Consider the following 18992-nt stretch of genomic DNA (forward strand, 5'->3'; position numbering starts at 1 on the left):
GAGGGCTTTCTCCAAATGATGATTTAAGCACAGTTTTCTTTGAATGAAATTAGCTTGTGTTTTCAGTATTAGTTTACCTTGTATTAACTCTAGTAGATACTGCAGTTTGTTTTTTCTTTAAGAAACTGGAAAGCACTACTGATTGATGTGAACACTGATCCCACTTTTGATAAGAACGCACAGTAATTATTTGGCTTTTTGGACTGCTTGAGTAGTGGAGTAGCCTTATGGTTACAGCAGTGGTCTGAGAATCACCGAATCTAGAGTTCAAATCTATCTGACATGATCTGTAAGCTTGGGCAAATCACTTAATCCTCCCATTGCCTCAGATATAAACTTAGATTGTGGAAAGAAAAAAGCCCTACAGTACTTCAATGCAGCTCACTTTGAGATACTAGTGAACAAAGGCATGAGCTAAGTCCAAAATATCCTTCCATTCCCCTCTCCCTGTTCAGAAGGAGAGCTCTTTATCATCCAATCATCTAGGTAAGGGAAAGATTACTTTCTTTCAAAGGCAAGCAACTGCTACTACTACTACTACTGCTGCTTCAAATACAAAATTCTGAAAAATCCTATTGACACATCCTTGCAGCAAACAAGACTTCTATATCTAGCAGAGGAAGACAATAGTCCAGCAGATTTATCCTGAGTTTTCTTTTGAAATATAAATATTTGTTCAGTTTTCTCAGGTTCAAGATCATCCTCAAACGTTTGAGCATCTTTAGAATTAGAACTAAAAAAAAAAAAAACAGAAGTAGAAGCCCTTGATGGTTACTAGCTCTGAAACCTGCACCACTTCTATTAGCTACTGTATGTTGGCTCAATGAGGAAGCAGGGATGGCAATCTGATGGAATCAGAAAGACATACCGATGATCTCCTTATTTTTGGTCCTTTATTACCAAAATCTAGGACCTGCTGAAAAGGTTTAACCTTCTCCCAACAACGGAACAGATGATTGGTCACTGCCTAAAAGGTTAGTTATACCGTCATTCTCTAGACAATGAGGAGGTTTTAGGCCTGCACAGATATCCGAATCTTATGTTACCCTCCTGCTCCTCTGAAGAGTCTTTGGAGACTACTGCTGTTGCTGCTATACCTCTATATTGGATATTACAGGCAGCATTTTCTCTGATAAAAAACTGCTTCTTGTATAGAAAGGGTTGCTCCTTGATAAGGCAGACTTTTCCACTATGGGAAGTCAATATCTGGGGAAGAAGTAATGGTTCTTAAAGAGGCTGACCATTTTTGACCTGTCACCAAAGAGATTTTCCCCTATAAAGGGAACATCTGCTAATTTGTTAGGTATGTCTTCATTAAGATTATGTGCGCTCTGAACCACACCAGACTTCTAGCCAATGGCCACTGATGATGATCAAGCTAAATTTTAAAAGCTTCATAGTCCAATGTCATTAATCCTTCCTGCAAAGCCAGAAGGATGCTTGGGTGCACAGGGAGAGGAATGGCCAGCACACAAAAGGATGTGATAGTGCTTATATAAGAGCATAAGAATAGCCATACTGGGGTCAGACCAATGGCCCATCTAGCCCAGTATCCTGCTTCTAACAGTGGCCAATCCAGACTATCCAGCTTCACTGGATAGCCTCCACAACAAAAATATGCAGTAACATCTCAACAAATTATAATCATTGTAGACAAACTTGTGCTGGTAGGCTTCCAGCAGTACTGATGACAAAAATTTTTTAAAAAGGACAAAAAAAAAAAAAAAAAAAAAAAAAAAAAGATATAAACACACACAAAAACATATATACATATCTCGCCACGCACACAATCACCTCCTTTTCCTGCTGGCCACTCCTCTCCCTGTGACCCAATCATCCTTCTGGCTATTGCTGTTGCCTTCTCTACCTCTTTGGTAACCTTAAAATCATCAGATGCATAAGTCTCTGGTGAGACCTCATTTAGAGTTCACAATTCTGGAGACCGTACCATCAAAAGATAAACAGGATGGAGTCAGTACAGGTGGCAGCTATTAAAATGGTCTGCAGTCTTCATCATTAAGCATATGGGGACAAAGATTTCATATGTATACTTTGGAAGAAAGGCAGGAGAGGGGAGGTATGATAGGGACATTTAAATATCTGCATGGCAAAAATGCACAGGAGGCGGGCCTCTTTCAAATGAAAGGAGGGGACACAGGATGAAGGCGAAAGGGGATAGATTCAGGAGTAATCTAAGAAAATATTTCTTTACAGAAAGGGTGGTGGATACATGGAAAGACCTTCTAGTGGAGGTGGTAGAGACAAAGACTGCATCTGAATTCAGGAAAGCATGGGACAAACACAGAGCATCTATGTGCATAATGGATTGGCCAATGGTCTTTATTTGTTATCATTTCCTATGTTCTAAAGGGTTTCAGTTTCTGGATACAGTCGTACATATATTTCACCATATATAGCTGATAAGCTGCAACCTTTTAGTAAGAAAGGCATTTCAAGGTATAATGCTTTCCTATCAGTAAGACCCAGAGTTTTCAAATCCTTTCCAGGCAGTGTGTTAAAGTCCATCCTGAAAAAGGTAATGAACTTTAGAAAGCACCCTACAACCACAGAATGATGTGGCAGTTGCACTATTATTAGGCCCTGGCTTGCTTCCCCCATATTTAAGAGCAAACATTCTTGCCACATGAGCACAAAAACCTGGGTTCTGCCTTCCTGTTTGATGTTCCCATAGTAAGCTGTATACAGGTATCATAATCTTCTCTAGGTTTTCTATCAACTTGGAGTTAAGATGATTTCTACTAGCCATCTTTCAGATGGATAAGTTTTCTTCTCCCTGAATTGGTCTGATTAGACCTATGGTTTCTAGACAGTCTAGTGTTGAGAACATTCTCTCCTCCACGTGAGCGGGAGAATTTTGGGTAGTGCAGGTACCCTTTAATTGTTCTTAGGAAAACTGATCTTGGAGAACGTTCCACCTTTTTCTCACCACCTCCTCTATAAAAAGCCTTGATACGTCACCAAAGAATATTCTTGCAGATTTCTCAAAGCATTTCTTCATGGTTTCATCCTGTCTCAGACCTAAAATTCTTGAAGAGGGCCCAGATAAGCAGTCATCCACCTCTAGGATAAGTAAGTGTAAACATATTGTCAATAACTTCAGTCTCTTTCTGCACTGTCTGTGTAAAATGCTTCTGCATGAAGTATGACTATGAACAGTCTGTGTAAAATGCTTCTCCATTAAGCCCACTTCCTCGTGCTCCAAGAACATTTCCTTTAGCATCAAGAGCACCTTTTTTAGTCCACATTTATTAGTTTTGTTAAGTTATACAAAACAACCAAATACAGAACAAGTAATGGTAAACCCAGCAGGACAGCACTGTCACATCATTAAGTTATTATAACAAACACCATTATCAAAGTGTTCAAAAGCACAGCAGGGCTTATGATTTAACATTATGCTCCAACAATCTCAAGTAAACAAGTGTGTTCACACATCTCCACTTATTGGCTGAATGTTTCAAATTTGTATATCATATACATGGTGTTCCAATAAAATTGAGCATCAAGATAGATTTTTCCAATTCTCCAATACGTTCAATAAAGTCCTTACTTCAGGGGGAACAATGTCTTGAAACACCCCAGATTTTAAAATTATGATTTGGAAAATTAATGTGCAATTTGGAAAATGTCTTTAATCTTTGCCAAAATTGATCCCGGTATGCTTGCAGAGGAGAACATGCCATGTATTCAAAGGCTCCCAGGGCTATGCCACATGACCAACATAGGTCTAAGACCTGCTCTGTGCAGTTTGGATGGAGTCCAATATGCTCTATGAGCCACAAATTATATTTAAGTTGAGTGGATCAGGTGGTTTTAGAGAGATTTCCCCTGAAGAGAGGCCATAAAATGGTCTTAAGGGAATGCTCCCAATCACGATACCAAAGTTATTCAGATACAAATGCTACATTCTTAAAGAACGCCTTCAAACATGTAGGTTTCTCTGCTGAGTGACATCAATGCATAGTGATTTCTGTGCTAGATTCTTTAGCACCAACATCTACTGTACTGTAGAGGTTGCTGCGACTTCTAAGTCGGCAAAGCAAGATGAACTACAGCTGCCTTCTGTGCTAAAGATCTCTAGGCAGAGACCTGCATTATTTTAGAATTTAGCTTTCCTTTTTGAAGGAAACCTTTTTTTTTTTTTTTTTTTTTTGAAGGACGTTTCCTGTGATTATCTTCTTTTTCAGTGTTGCGAAACAACCACTCCCCGGAGATGAACAGTGTATTTTCTCCTCTGGTATGAGATGCTCAACTCTGCAAGACCTCTGGGATGCTTCTCTCAACCTTTATTACCCTCCTTGGATTTCTTCAGTGGTGTAGATAAATACAATTACCTTTCCTGTTGTAACAGCCTGGTACAGTTGGGACAACTAGGAATGTTGTGGTCTGGTCCCAAACAGTGGCAGCACTTCTGGTGGAAGTCCACAATGAACGTTTTCCATCTGCAAAAGTACCTTTTAAAACCTCCAGGAAGAGACAGACCCCAAAGTAAGATTCAGTTTTAAGTTCTTTTTTAATTTTGCTTTTTCAAACCTCCCCATTCCCATCTTTTTGGAGAGGAAACTAATAGGCACTCAGAGCATAAAAGCTTGGGAAAAATTCTTTTCAGTAGAAGTAGGAGGAAAGGGAAAAGGAAATGGGATTTAATATAGTGCCTTTCTGTGGTTTTTGCAACTACATTCAAAGCGGTTTACATACTATATACAGGTTAAGTGACTTGCCCAGAGTCATAAGGCGCTGCAGTGGGAATCGAACCCAGTTCCCCAGGATCAACGTCCACTGCACTAACCACTAGGTTACTCTCCTCCACTCCAAAATAAGAGATCAAAAATCAAATCCAGGCAATAGGCATTGAAGAAATCAGACTGAAAGCACTCAGAAGATAACGGCTTCATACGAGGAGAGAGCAAGCTATCAGTGTTGGCACCATGAAATGTTGTTGCCCACTTTTGGGGCTAGTTCATCCTGCTTGTCAGTGCAGGAATTATGTTCTAATTCTTGTCACATGTAGTTCTGAAGTAACTTCTAGCTGTCTTTTTTTTTTTTTTTGCCTTTTAGCTTGTTACACTCTTTCCTTGAGCATCTTGCAGCAGCTATGCTGGGAACAATATGGTAGAGACTATTATTGGACAAAATGGTAAAGACTATTATAAAGAACAAAATTACAGAGAACATTCAAAAGCATAGATTAATGAGACAAAGCCAACATGGATTTAGTGAAGGGAAATCTTGCCTCACCAATCTATTATATTTCTTTGAAGGGGTGAACAAACATGTGGATAAAAGTGAGCCGGTCGATACTCTGTATCTGGATTTTCAAAAGGCATTTGATAAAGTACCTCATGAAAGATTCCAGAGGCAATTGGAAAGTCATGGGATAGGAGATAGTGTCCTACTGTGGATAAAAAAAAAACTGGTTAAAAGATAGAAAACAGAGAGTGGGGTTAAATGGTCAATAGTCTCGATGGAAAAGGGTAGATAGTGGGGTTCCCCAGGGGTCTCTGTTGGGAATGCTGCTTTTTAACATATTTATACATGATCTACAGATGGGACTAACTAGTGAGGTAATTAAATTTTCTGACAACATAAAGTTATTTAAAGTTGTTAAATTGCAAGAGGATTGTGAAAAACTATAAGAGGACTTTACGAGACTGGGGAGACTGGGCATCGAAAATGGCAGATGATGTTTAATGTGAGAAAGTGCAATGTGATGCATGTGGGAAAAAGGAACCCAAATTATCGCTATGTAATGAAAAGGTCTACATTAGGAGTCACCGACCAGAAAAGGGATCTAGATGTCATCGTTGATGATACATTGAAACTCTCTGTTCAGTGTGCAGGGCTAAGAAAACAAATAGAATGTAAGGTATTAGGAAAGGAATGAAAAACAAAATGATGATGTTATAATGCCTCTGTATCGCTCCATGGTGCGACTGCACCTCGAATATTGTGTTCAATTCTGGTTGCCACATCTCAACCATTATTAAAATGGACTTGGGGAAAATCCCACTGCTTATTTCTAGGATAAGCAGGCATAAATGTATTGTACTGTTTGGTATCTTGCTAGGTTCTTGTGACCTGGATTGGTCCCTGTGGAAACGAGATACTGGGCCTACTGGGCCTGATGCACCTTCGGCAATACTTATGTACTTATGTAAGATCAAAAATTCCCTTAGATACCAAATCTAATTGGCATGTGGAGCATATTTTACATACAGAAGAGTTCTTAGAAAATTGAGCAGAGTATACATGTATAAAATGTAGTGCACAAGAAGTCAGCCTGTTAGTTAAACTTTAATGTTATTGGGGGTTTTATTTTACATATGTGAGCCTCTCTGAACAATCTTGATTGGAAAGACAGTATATACAATTTATAAATAATACTTTTACTCAAGCTGCACAGAGAATTCCCAAGGGCACAGTTTGAGTCGAGCTCTGATGTGCACATGCGCTTTCAAAAAAATACATAAAAACATGCACAAATGTATATCTTTGTTGCAGGTAGAAATTTTTTATGCTACTGGTGCTACTTCTGGGTGCCTATTTTATAAAGGCACATTGGTTCATATGTTATCTTTAGGAAATAGGCTCAAATATGCATCTTTTTTGAACTTTTCATATAGGCATCCTTTTACAAAATTACCCCCATAAATGATACAATTAGATAATTAAGTACTGTTCCTAACATAGCTGCTTCAAACCTTTCAGTGGACTCATGAGCTTACAGTTTTAAAATGTTCAGTTAAATTAACCTGTAAACGCATTCTTGGTTTACATATGCAGAATTACAATTTACCATTAGAACTCTGGAAGCAGTTTTGAATACCTGTATAATACATTTTTTTCATTCAAGGTGCCAGAATAGCTAATCTGTTATAATTAAGATAACTTCTACAATTAATACTTACCTAAAAATCTACGAAGTTTGACCATATCCAAGTGGAAATGTTCTATAAGCCCATGCTGATTTAAAAGGTGGAAAGTCAAGCTGACTAAACTGTTCCTAAGAACAAAAATGCATACAGAAAACATAAGTTAATATATACTATTAACTGTTGTACTGTACACAATATCACTACACTATCTGTACTAAAAATGAATATTTCTGTAAGCCCTTGCTTTGCTATAGGAGACCCAGAGCAAGAAAGGAGAGAAAGGGAAAGAGACTAAAAAGAAGTCAGACACCACACAGTAAATGGACGACCCCATGGCAGAAGGGGAAATCGGAAGGAAGAGACATCGATAGAGAAAATTTAGCTGCCAAAAGACATAAGAGAGGATAGAGAATGGGGACAACTCTGTTGGCAAAATCTTACCTTTGGTTGAAATTCTGCAAGTGTAAAGTACGTACTTATTTCCAGATTACAAACAACAATTCCTAATCAGTTACAACATTGATTATTTATAATGCCTTGTAGAAGTCTTCCAACCTTACATATTCTACTGGCCCCAAATTACAATTCAAAATGCAATTAAAAGTAGGTGCTTTTTTTTTACTGATCTATACAGTATATTCTATATTTTCACACAAAGAACACCACATAGAAACATTCAAAAATTAAATAAGAAACCAATACATCTTGATTGCATAAATTTTCATACCCAAAGACTTCACTGTTTGATGGAAGTCTTTTTTGCCCCAATAGTTATTAGACATTAAAGATAAGCATCTACCTAAACAGTGGGTTGGTGTACTTTTCCCTAAGTCATGATGGCAGAATAGGCTCAAGATCTTTCAAGATGGCAGAGAATTATATGTGGACTGCAGTCTTCAAATTTTGCCACTGTCTTCTATTGGATTCAGCTTTTGGATTTTGACTGACTGGGCCACTTAAGGATATTCATTTTTTTCTGAGCTATAAAACTGTTGCTTATGCTTTCTATACACAGGATCACTGCCTTGTGGTGAATGCTCTTCTCAATCCAGGTCTACGGCAGACTGGAACAAGCTTATGTTTATTAAAAGCATTTGTTATATTGGTTTTTGTCTTCTGGCACACAGGTCAAAGCAGTTCACAAACAAAATAAAAACAATCAGCAAATATAGTGTTGAAAAAGAATGCCATTGGTCAAAGGACAGACTTGCAGTCATTCACAGGAGTCGCAGGAAGGAGACACTTGGGAAACTGCTCTGATGGACAAGTACTTCAGTTGCGTTCAGTAACAGGGAGGGGGGAACACCATTTAACAGTCTGAAAAAAAATAAAGGTTTTAAGATAGGGCTTAAATTCTGTAAGAGAATTCCGAAATGAAATAAAAGGTGGAAGATCATTCCACAGCTTTGGTGCTAGAAAAAAGAAGGGAGAGTGCTTAGTAGATTCATAGTCTTTGCATCATCTATCTTTTCCTCAATCTTCACAGGCTTTCCTGTATCGCCTGTTACAAAGCATTTCTACCATTCAATGCTGCCAACACCATGCTTTTTTGTAGAAAAGGTGTTAGCAGGGTGATGTGCTGGGCTAGCTTTATGACACACATTCCATGCACCATTTTGGGTTTTATCAGAACACAAAAACTTCTACCCCATTTGTGCAGTTTTCCTTACGTGATTTTTTGCAAATACTATGAAGCTTTTCTTGAGCAGTGGCTTTCTTTTATTCAAGGACACCGAAACTTTCTTACAGCTTTTCCCTAATAATCTAGATCAAAAGTGAACTGGATTAGAAACTGGTTGACAGAGATGAGAAAGGGTGGTAGTAAATGTAAATCACTTGGTAGACAGAAAAGAGAGTACTGGAGTGACTCAGGGACAGGTACTGGGGCCAATGCCATTCAATATTTTTGTGAGCAATATTCCAAAGTGTTAGAAAGAAAAAAGTTTGCCTTTTTTGCAGATGACAAAGATTTACAACAGAGTGGAAACCCTGGAAGGATTAAACAGACGTGATCTACATAAATTAGAAGAATGATCTAATGTTTGGCAGCTAAAATTTAATGCGGAGAAATGCAAGAGTGATGAATTTCAGGTATAGAAATGCAAAGAAGCTGAATGTGATAAACAGCAAGAGGTTGAGATGCTCGGATCAGAGAGGACTTGGGATGATGGTGCTGATAATCTTATGGTGTGAAACAATGTAACTAGGTGGATGGCCAAAGCCAGAAGGATGCTAGGCTGCATAGAAAGAGGCATACCCAGCAGAAGAAAGCAGTTGTTAATGTCCCTGTACAAGTTGTTATGTTGCAATTAGATTTAGAACCTTAAATTGATAGATTAGAAAAGTTGATTAAGATATTAAGAAAGGGTTTGAATTAGTTTTAAAAATCAAATAGAAATAGCGTGGAAAAGAGAATGCGCATTTGGGACATGTTTTGGACCTGTCCGGCAATTCAAAAGTTTTGGAAAGCCTTGGCGATTCATGTGTCTAACATGTGGGGAGCCAGGTGGATAACTTCCCCAAAGCAATTGTTTGGTGATTTTACGACACAAGGGCGAACAAGGCCGGGACAAAAACCATTTCTCCAAAGGGCAACTCTGATGGGGAAAAAGGTGATTTTGCAACATTGGCATGGCTCGGAGTGCCCGTCAGTGGCTCAATGGCGCTCCACAATGATTCATGTATGTTCTCTGGAGCGAAGAGGTATCCCCGATTTAGCTGCAAAGAAGGAAATATATTTTGTAAAACTTGGGCACCTTTTGGGGACATGCTAACTCCAGTGGCTCGGAGCAGGGTACTAAATTCCTGAAGAGGGGAGTAGGGGAGTGGTTGGGGCAGGGGTGGGAGAAAAGGTATAAAAAAAGTTATTCTGTTCTTTGAAACGTGGACTATTGTGTCTGCGCAACTGGAATATAATTGTAATGTGCACTTCTGTATTTCTTGGATTGTGTTAATAATAAGAATATTAAAAAAATCAAATAGAAATAATTTTAAGGGTCTATTATTTTAATTACCAACTGAGATAATTAACATGAGCTCCTTTTACAAAGCAGCATCTCTGGTTACTAGCGCAATGAATCAAAGCCGCCGCCCATTCAATTCCCATGGGCTTCTTTGCATTCAGTGCATGCAAATCAGTAGTGCAGCTTTGTAAAAGGAGCCCATTATTACTAAAGATTGAAAAATAGAAAGGTCTCTTGACAGACATGTTATGAAAAACAATGATAAATTAAGAGAATTGATAATTATTTTGTGCAAATATTAATCAACTGATTTCTATGAGTAAAAAGATGATTAAGGTTAGGTGGAACATTTTATGAATAATAAGACATTGTATCGATAAGTTAGATAGCATATGTGTGGACAAGCACATTGTTGAATAACTTATTGATGAATACGATTAAAATTAATTTTTTCAAAATTGGCAAACTCAGACATACTTGATAATTAAAATTAAATGACAGATTCTTTTGAGATATTGTAAGAGGACCTTGAGTAGTTTTACAGGAGGGAGGGGGTGAGTATACTCCACCCTAGGAGGAGATGATAGAATGGGAGGGGAGGGATTATACAGTACAACATTTAAATCGCAAGAGGATTGTGAAAAATTACAAGAGGACCTTATAAGACTGGGAGACTGGGCACCCAAATGGCAAATGATGTTTAATGTGAGCAAGTGCAAAGTGAGGCGTCATCGCTCATGATACGTTGAAACCCTCTGCTCAGTGTGAAAGCGGCGGCTAAGAAGCAAATAGAATGTTAGGTATTATTAAGAAAGGAATGGAAAACAAAAATAAAGACATTATAGTGCCTTTGCATTATCGCTCCATAGTGCGACAGCAACCATCGAATATTGTGTGTACTTCTGGTCATCACATGTCAAAAAAGATATAGTGGAATTAGAAAAGGGTACAGAGAAGGACGACAAAAATGATAAAGGGGATGGAACGCTTCCCTATGAGGAAAGGCTGAAATGGATAGGGCTCTTCAGCTTGGAGAAAAGACGACTGAGGGAGATATGATAGGAGGTCTATAAAATAATGAGTGGAGCGGAACAGGTAGACGTGAAGCTACAAAGCAGTAAACTTAAAACGACTGGAGAAAATATTTCTTCACTCAACATGTATTAAACTCTGGAATTCGTTGCCAGAGAATGTAGTAAAAGCAGTTAGCTTAGCAGGGTTTAAAAAAGGTTTAGATAGCTTCCTGAAAGTCCATAAAAGTCCCTAAGCCATTATTAAAATGGACTTGAGGAAAATACACTGCTTATTTCTAGGATAGTCAGTAACACTGTCAGTAACCAACAGCTAGAACTCTACTGTCACTGTTTACACTCATAATTACACAAAAGTAGAGCTTTAGTACAGAGAAAGAACTGTGGAGTCTTATATTTAACTTATTCTTCTTTTAACTTAAGGAGAAGTCTCATATATCTTATGCAGCTGATTTCACTCCAGCTCGCGGTGAATCTTTACGCTGCCTACAATATTAATCGACTCTCCTTCCTCCTCCCACCTATGTCAATAGTGCACGACTTATTTAATACTTTAAATGCCTACGGGAGCAGATTCATCAAAATCTTATTACTATCTATGGCTACTTAATGGTGGGCATTGCAAAACAAAAAACATATCAGTGTTGTAGAGCACAATTTTCTCTTTCAGATGATACTGTTCACAAGCTGATTCAGGCAGACTCTTTTTAATAATTGGCTTTGAGCTTTGATACATTTTACCATTTGCGCTGACAGTGCCAACGTTGGAAGAGATCCTGCAGGGTGGTTATAGATGCTGATTAGTTGCAAATCTGGCAGTATTATGTCCAGCACAAGCATAATGCTTGTTCAAAATTTCAAGTCCGTATCTTTGTTTGCATGAAAGTTGTTGCGGTCTGATATTGGTCCAAATATGTTCCGATGAGTCGCGACCATTAGCCATTCTTATAAATGTCGCGCACTCATGGACTGACAACCTTTCAGAAAAGGGGGTCTAGATCTGCAACTATTGCAGTTAGAAACCTCAAATTTTGGGAAACTTTGTTTAACACCTGACTCGCACAACAGATAAAATTTGAACAAAATAGGAGAACATGATGGTGGGAATTTATTTTTTAATTTTAGACCGCTTGGCATGGAATGACCCTATACAAACAGATCCTTTTCAGAGACAGGGATATGGTGGAACTAGAGCACAGGAGTGATACCTCAAGGAGTATGTGAGACATTATTAGGTGGTATGTGGCACCCCAGTAGCATGCACCAGAGTAATGCAACTAGCAATTATACAGGACCTTAGGATCTCCTTTCTCTCTCTGCAACAATTCCTAGGCTATTAATTTTAATTGAGTGGCAGTTAATTTTAGGCCTGTGCATGTCCAAACTGTGAATCAGGAGTAGAAGAGGTTTGTGGGTAGCATACAGGAGGTAATCTTATAAATCCATGAAATGATTTCGGACTAAAAAATGTAAGATCGGGTATGTCTACCATTTATGAACAGGATCATCTCCCTCCACGTATTTCTCCCATTTTAAAATAACCTTTCCAGGGATCCATACCATTGGAATCTTATAAGCATTTTCCAGAATTGGGCAGTGATAAATTATTTGTTCTAATCTTCCAAATATTGCAAACCACTTCTTATTAAATACCCCAAAACCAAGCACTTCTTCCCATATAGGTTTCAATTTTTGAATTGCTTGCATCTTTTCAGGAAAGCAATTGATATATTTTAGAGTAGACCCTATATTAAAGGAATCTGAATTTAAAGGTTTATTTGTTTTATAAAGCAGTTATTTCTGTTATATGATTGTTCTCCTGTGCTGTTTTATTCTGTATATTTACTATACTGCATCATATTATTCCTATTATTAGGACCCAATTTGTCTGTCTCCAAGTTTATTTCATTGATTGTATTTATGCTTATATTTTGTAATGTTACTATTGTTATGCAGTTAACAAAATTGTGAGCTTTATTTTATATAGTGTCTTACATTCTACATTATTCCAATTAGATTCAGTGTGGATTACATCACAAGAAGTCCTCCAATTAGAGAAGAATTACACAGCTCTTAGCAAGTTTCTTCAAAACACTAAAATTAAACATATATAAAATTTTCTTTTGAAAGTACCAATGTCAATGGTACAGCGAATGCTACATACCTGTAGAAGGTATTCTCCGAGGACAGCAGGCTGATTGTTCTCACTGATGGGTTGACGTCCTCGGCAGCCCCTCCATCGGAAAGTTTACTAGCAAAGGCCTTTGCTAGTCCTCGCGCCCCATAGCGCACCCGCGCATGCGCGGCCGTCTTCCTGCCCGAAACCGGCTCGAGCCGGCCAGTCCAGTATGTAGCAAGACAATACACTTCAAGGGAAGACTCAACTCCAAAGGGGAGGCGGGCGGGTTTGTGAGAACAATCAGCCTGCTGTCCTCGGAGAATACCTTCTACAGGTATGTAGCATTCGCTTTCTCCGAGGACAAGCAGGCTGCTTGTTCTCACTGATGGGGTATCCCTAGCCCCCAGGCTCACTCAAAACAACAACCATAGTCAATTGGACCTCGCAACGGCGAGGACATAACTGAGATTGACCTAAAAAATTTACCAACTAACTGAGAGTGCAGCCTGGAACAGAACAAACAGGGCCCTCGGGGGGTGGAGTTGGATCCTAAAGCCCAAACAGGTTCTGAAGAACTGACTGCCCAAACCGACTGTCGCGTCGGGTATCCTGCTGCAGGCAGTAATGAGATGTGAATGTGTGGACAGATGACCACGTCGCAGCTTTGCAAATTTCTTCAATGGAGGCTGACTTCAAGTGGGCTACCGACGCAGCCATGGCTCTAACATTATGAGCCGTGACATGACCCTCAAGAGCCAGCCCCGCCTGGGCATAAGTGAAGGAAATGCAATCTGCTAGCCAAGTGGATATGGTGTGTTTCCCTACAGCCACTCCCCTCCTATTGGGATCAAAAGAAACAAACAATTGGGCGGACTGTCTGTGGGGCTGTGTCCGCTCCAGGTAGAAGGCCAATGCTCTCTTGCAGTCCAATGTGTGCAGCTGACGTCAGCAGGGCAGGAATGAGGACGGGGAAAGAATGTTGGCAAGACAATTGACTGGTTCAGATGGAACTCCGACACGACCTTTGGCAGGAACTTAGGGTGAGTGCGGAGGACTACTCTGTTGTGATGAAATTTGGTGTAAGGGGCCTGGGCTACCAGGGCCTGAAGCTCACTGACTCTACGAGCTGAAGTAACTGCCACCAAGAAAATGACCTTCCAGGTCAAGTACTTCAGATGGCAGGAATTCAGTGGCTCAAAAGGAGGTTTCATCAGCTGGGTGAGAACGACATTGAGATCCCATGACACTGTAGGAGGCTTGACAGGGGGCTTTGACAAAAGCAAACCTCTCATGAAGCGAACAACTAAAGGCTGTCCTGAGATCGGCTTACCTTCCACACGGTAATGGTATGCACTGATTGCACTAAGGTGAACCCTTACAGAGTTGGTCTTGAGACCAGACTCAGACAAGTGCAGAAGGTATTCAAGCAGGGTCTGTGTAGGACAAGAGCGAGGATCTAGGGCCTTGCTGTCACACCAGACGGCAAACCTCCTCCAATGGAAGAAGTAACTTCTCTTAGTGGAGTCTTTCCTGGAAGCAAGCAAGATGCGGGAGACACCCTCTGACAGACCCAAAGAGGCAAAGTCTACGCCTTCAACATCCAGGCCGTGAGAGCCAGAGACTGGAGGTTAGGATGCAGAAGCGCCCCCTCGTCCTGTGTGATGAGGGTCGGAAAACATTCCAATCTCCACGGTTCTTCGGAGGATAACTCCAGAAGAAGGGGGAACCAGATCTGACGCGGCCAAAAAGGAGCAATCAGAATCATGGTACCTCGGTCTTGCTTGAGTTTCAACAAAGTATTCCCCACCAGAGGAATGGGAGGATAAGCATACAGCAGGCCCTCCCCCCAATCCAGGAGGAAGGCATCCGATGCTAGTCTGCCGGAGGTCTGAAGCCTGGAACAGAACTGAGGGACTTTGTGGTTGGCTCGAGATGCGAAGAGATCCACCAAGGGGGTGCCCCACACCTGGAAGATCTGCCGCACTACACGGGAATTGAGCGACCACTCGTGAGGTTGCATAATCCTGCTCAGCCTGTCGGCCAGACTGTTGTTTACGCCTGCCAGATATGTGGCTTGGAGCACCATGCCTTGACGGCGAGCCCAGAGCCACATGCTGACGGCTTCCTGACACAGGGGGCGAGATCTGGTGCCCCCCTGCTTGTTGACATAGTACATGGCAACCTGGTTGTCTGTCTGAATTTAGATAATTTGGTGGGACAGCCAATCTCTGAAAGCCTTCAGAGCGTTCCAGATCGCTCGCAACTCCAGAAGATTGATCTGTAGATCGCGTTCTTGGAGGGACCAACTTCCTTGGGTGTGAAGCCCATCGACATGAGCTCCCCATCCCAGGAGAGACGCATCCGTGGTCAGCACTTTTTGTGGCTGAGGAATTTGGAAGGGATGTCCCAGAGTCAAATTGGACCAGATTGTCCACCAATACAGGGATTCGAGAAAACTCGTGGACAGGTGGATCACGTCCTCTAGACCCCCAGCGGCCTGATACCACTGGGAGGCTAGGGTCCATTGAGCAGATCTCATGTGAAGGCGGGCCATGGGAGTCACATGAACTGTGGAGGCCATGTGGCCCAGCAATCTCAACATCTGCCGAGCTGTGATCTGCTGGGACGCACGCACCCGCGAGACGAGGGACAACAAGTTGTTGGCTCTCGCCTCTGGAAGATAGGCGCGAGCCGTCCGAGAATCCAGCAGGGCTCCTATGAATTCGAGTTTCTGCACTGGGAGAAGATGGGACTTTGGGTAATTTATCACAAACCCCAGTAGCTCCAGGAGGCGAATAGTCATCTGCATGGACTGCAGGGCTCCTGCCTCGGATGTGTTCTTCACCAGCCAATCGTCGAGATATGGGAACACGTGCACCCCCAGCCTGCGAAGTGCCACTGCTACCACAGCTAGGCACTTTGTGAACACCCTGGGCGCAGAGGCGAGCCCAAAGGGTAGCACACAGTACTGGAAGTGGCGTGTGCCCAACTGAAATCGCAGATACTGTCTGTGAGCTGGCAGTATCGGGATGTGTGTGTAGGCATCCTTCAAGTCCAGAGAGCATAGCCAATTGTTTTGCTGAATCATGGGGAGAAGGGTGCCCAGGGAAAGCATCCTGAACTTTTCTTTTACGAGAAACTTGTTCAGGGCCCTTAGGTCTAAGATGGGACGCATCCCCCCTGTTTTCTTTTCCACAAGGAAGTACCTGGAATAGAATCCCAGCCCTTCTTGCCCGGATGGCACGGGCTCGACCGCATTGGCGCTGAGAAGGGCGGAGAGTTCCTCTACAAGTACTTGCTTGTGTTGGAAGCTGTAAGACTGAGCCCCCGGTGGACAATTTGGAGGTTTTGATGCCAAATTGAGGGTGTATCCCTGCCGGACTATTTGGAGAACCCACTGATCGGAGGTTATGAGAGGCCACCTTTGGTGAAAAGCTTTCAACCTCCCCCCGACCGGCAGGTCGCCCGGCACTGACACTTGGATGTCGGCTATGCTCTGCTGGAGCCAGTCAAAAGCTCGCCCCTTGCTTTTGCTGGGGAGCCGCGGGGCCTTGCTGAGGCGCACGCTGCTGACGAGAGCGAGCGCGCTGGGGCTTAGCCTGGGCCGCAGGCTGTCGGATTGTACCTACGCTTACCAGAAGCATAGGGGCCAGTCTTCCTTCCCCCGAAAAATCTTCTACCTGTAGAGGTAGAGGCTGAAGGCTGCCGGCGGGAGAACTTGTCGAATGCGGTGTCCCGCTGGTGGAGAGACTCTACCACCTGCTCGACTTTTTCTCCAAAAATGTTGTCCGCACGGCAAGGCGAGTCCGCAATCCGCTGCTGGAGTCTATTTTCCAGGTCGGCGGCACGCAGCCATGAGAGCCTGCGCATCACCACACCTTGAGCAGCGGCCCTGGACGCAACATCAAAAGTGTCATAAACTCCTCTGGCCAGGAATTTTCTGCACTCCTTCAGCTGCCTGACCACCTCCTGAAAAGGCTTGGCTTGCTCAGGGGGAAGAGCATCAACCAAGCCCGCCAACTGCCGCACATTGTTCCGCATGTGTATGCTCGTGTAGAGCTGGTAAGACTGGATCTTGGCCACGAGCATAGAAGAATGGTAGGCCTTCCTCCCAAAGGAGTCTAAGGTTCTAGGGTCTTTGCCCGGGGGCGCCGAAGCATGCTCCCTAGAACTCTTAGCCTTCTTTAGGGCCAGATCCACAACTCCAGAGTCATGAGGCAACTGAGTGCGCATCAGCTCTGGGTCCCCATGGATCCGGTACTGGGACTCAATCTTCTTGGGAATGTGGGGATTACTTAGTGGCTTGGTCCAGTTCGCAAGCAATGTCTTTTTCAGGACATGGTGCAAGGGAACAGTGGACGCTTCCTTAGGTGGAGAAGGATAGTCCAGGAGCTCAAACATTTCAGCCCTGGGCTCGTCCTCCACAACCACCGGGAAGGGGATGGCCGTAGACATCTCCCGGACAAAGGAAGCAAAAGACAGACTCTCGGGAGGAGAAAGCTGTCTCTCAGGAGAGGGAGTGGGATCAGAAGGAAGACCCTCAGACTCCTCGTCAGAGAAATATCTGGGGTCCTCCTCTTCCTCCCACGAGGCCTCACCCTCGGTGTCAGACACAAGTTCCCGAACCTGTGTCTGCAACCTCGCCCTGCTCGACTCGGTGGAACCCCGTCCACGGTGGGGGCGTCGAGAGGTAGACTCCCTCGCCCGCATCGGCGAAGCTCCCTCCGCCGACGTAGTCGGGGAGCCTTCCTGGGAGGTGGCCGCGGTCGGCACCGCACGCGGTACCGACGTCGGGGACCTCAACCTGGGCGATGGGCCAGCCGGCGCCACGCTCGACGGTATCGGAGGCGCAAGCACCGCCGGTACCGGAGGGGTAGGGCGCAACAGCTCTCCCAGAATCTCTGGGAGAACGGCCCGGAGGCTCTCGTTTAGAGCAGCTGCAGAGAAAGGCTGAGAGGCCGATGCAGGCGTCGACGTCAGAACCTGTTCCGGGCGAGGAGGCTGTTCCGGGCTGTCCAGAGTGGAGCGCATCGACACCTCCTGAACAGAGGGTGAGCGGTCCTCTCGGTGCCGATGCCTGCTGGGTGCCGAATCCCTCGGCGACCCAGAGCTCTCGGTGCCGACATGGGGAGGAGACCGGTGTCGATGCTTCTTCGACTTCTTCCGAAGCATGTCACCGGAGCTCCCCGGCACCGACGAGGAGGACGTAGAATCCATCCGTCGCTTCCTCGGGGCCGAGACCGAAGAGGGTCGATCCCGGGGGGGGGGGGCTGTACCGCAGGAGCCCTCAGGGTAGGAGGAGACCCACCCGAAGGCTCACCGCCACCAGCAGGGGAATGGACAGCCCTCACCTGCACTCCTGACGATGCACCTCCGTCCGACGACATCAGCAGACGAAGTCTCGGTACCACCGACGTCGATACAGTCGCCCGATGCCTCGGCGCCGATGCAGAGGTCCGATGCCTCGATGCAGTCGATGGAGCGGCAGCCAAGGAAGATGGTCCGGACGCTGACGACGTCGATGCACTCGATGCCTCCGGTGCCGATGCCGACGAAGAGCCCGAGAACAAAACGTTCCACTGGGCTAATCTCGCTACCTGAGTCCGCCTTTGTAACAGGGAACACAGACTGCAGTTCTGAGGGCGGTGCTGGGCCCCTAGACACTGAAGACACGCAGAGTGCCTATCAGTGAGCGAGATTACCCGGGCGCACTGGGTGCACTTCTTGAAGCCGCTGGAAGGCTTCGATGTCATGGGCGGAAAAATCACGCCGGCGAAATCAAAAGCCGAAATGGCGAAAATTGAAGCACCAAAATTTAGAGGGAGAAAAATCTCGACCGAGGCCAAAAGAGGCCTACCCCGACAACGAAAGAAAACTTACGGGGCAAAAACTAAGAAATACGGGAAGGGCAGAAAACCCGAAAGGGTCTTCCGGAACACTACCGGAGCGCTTCCCGAACTTTTTCCAAGGAAAAAAGGACAAA

General features: G+C 43.6%; 1 protein-coding gene and 1 long non-coding RNA gene across 2 annotated transcripts in view; one reads left to right on the forward strand and one right to left on the reverse strand.

Moving 5' to 3' along the window:
• The window catches only part of PDE7A (phosphodiesterase 7A), a 333862-nt gene that overhangs the window by 116394 nt on the left and 198476 nt on the right, over positions 1-18992 (reverse strand). Inside the window, exon 6 of the mRNA XM_030215118.1 lies at positions 6930-7024. Within this exon, the coding sequence (XP_030070978.1) occupies positions 6930-7024 (95 nt within the window). The remainder of the gene's footprint in view (positions 1-6929; positions 7025-18992) is intronic.
• LOC115477962 overlaps positions 1-18992 on the forward strand; it is a 91613-nt gene that overhangs the window by 838 nt on the left and 71783 nt on the right. The gene's annotated exons all lie outside the window — the stretch shown is intronic.

Source organism: Microcaecilia unicolor, chromosome 1 (genome assembly GCF_901765095.1).
Source record: "Microcaecilia unicolor chromosome 1, aMicUni1.1, whole genome shotgun sequence".
NCBI lineage: Eukaryota > Metazoa > Chordata > Amphibia > Gymnophiona > Siphonopidae > Microcaecilia > Microcaecilia unicolor.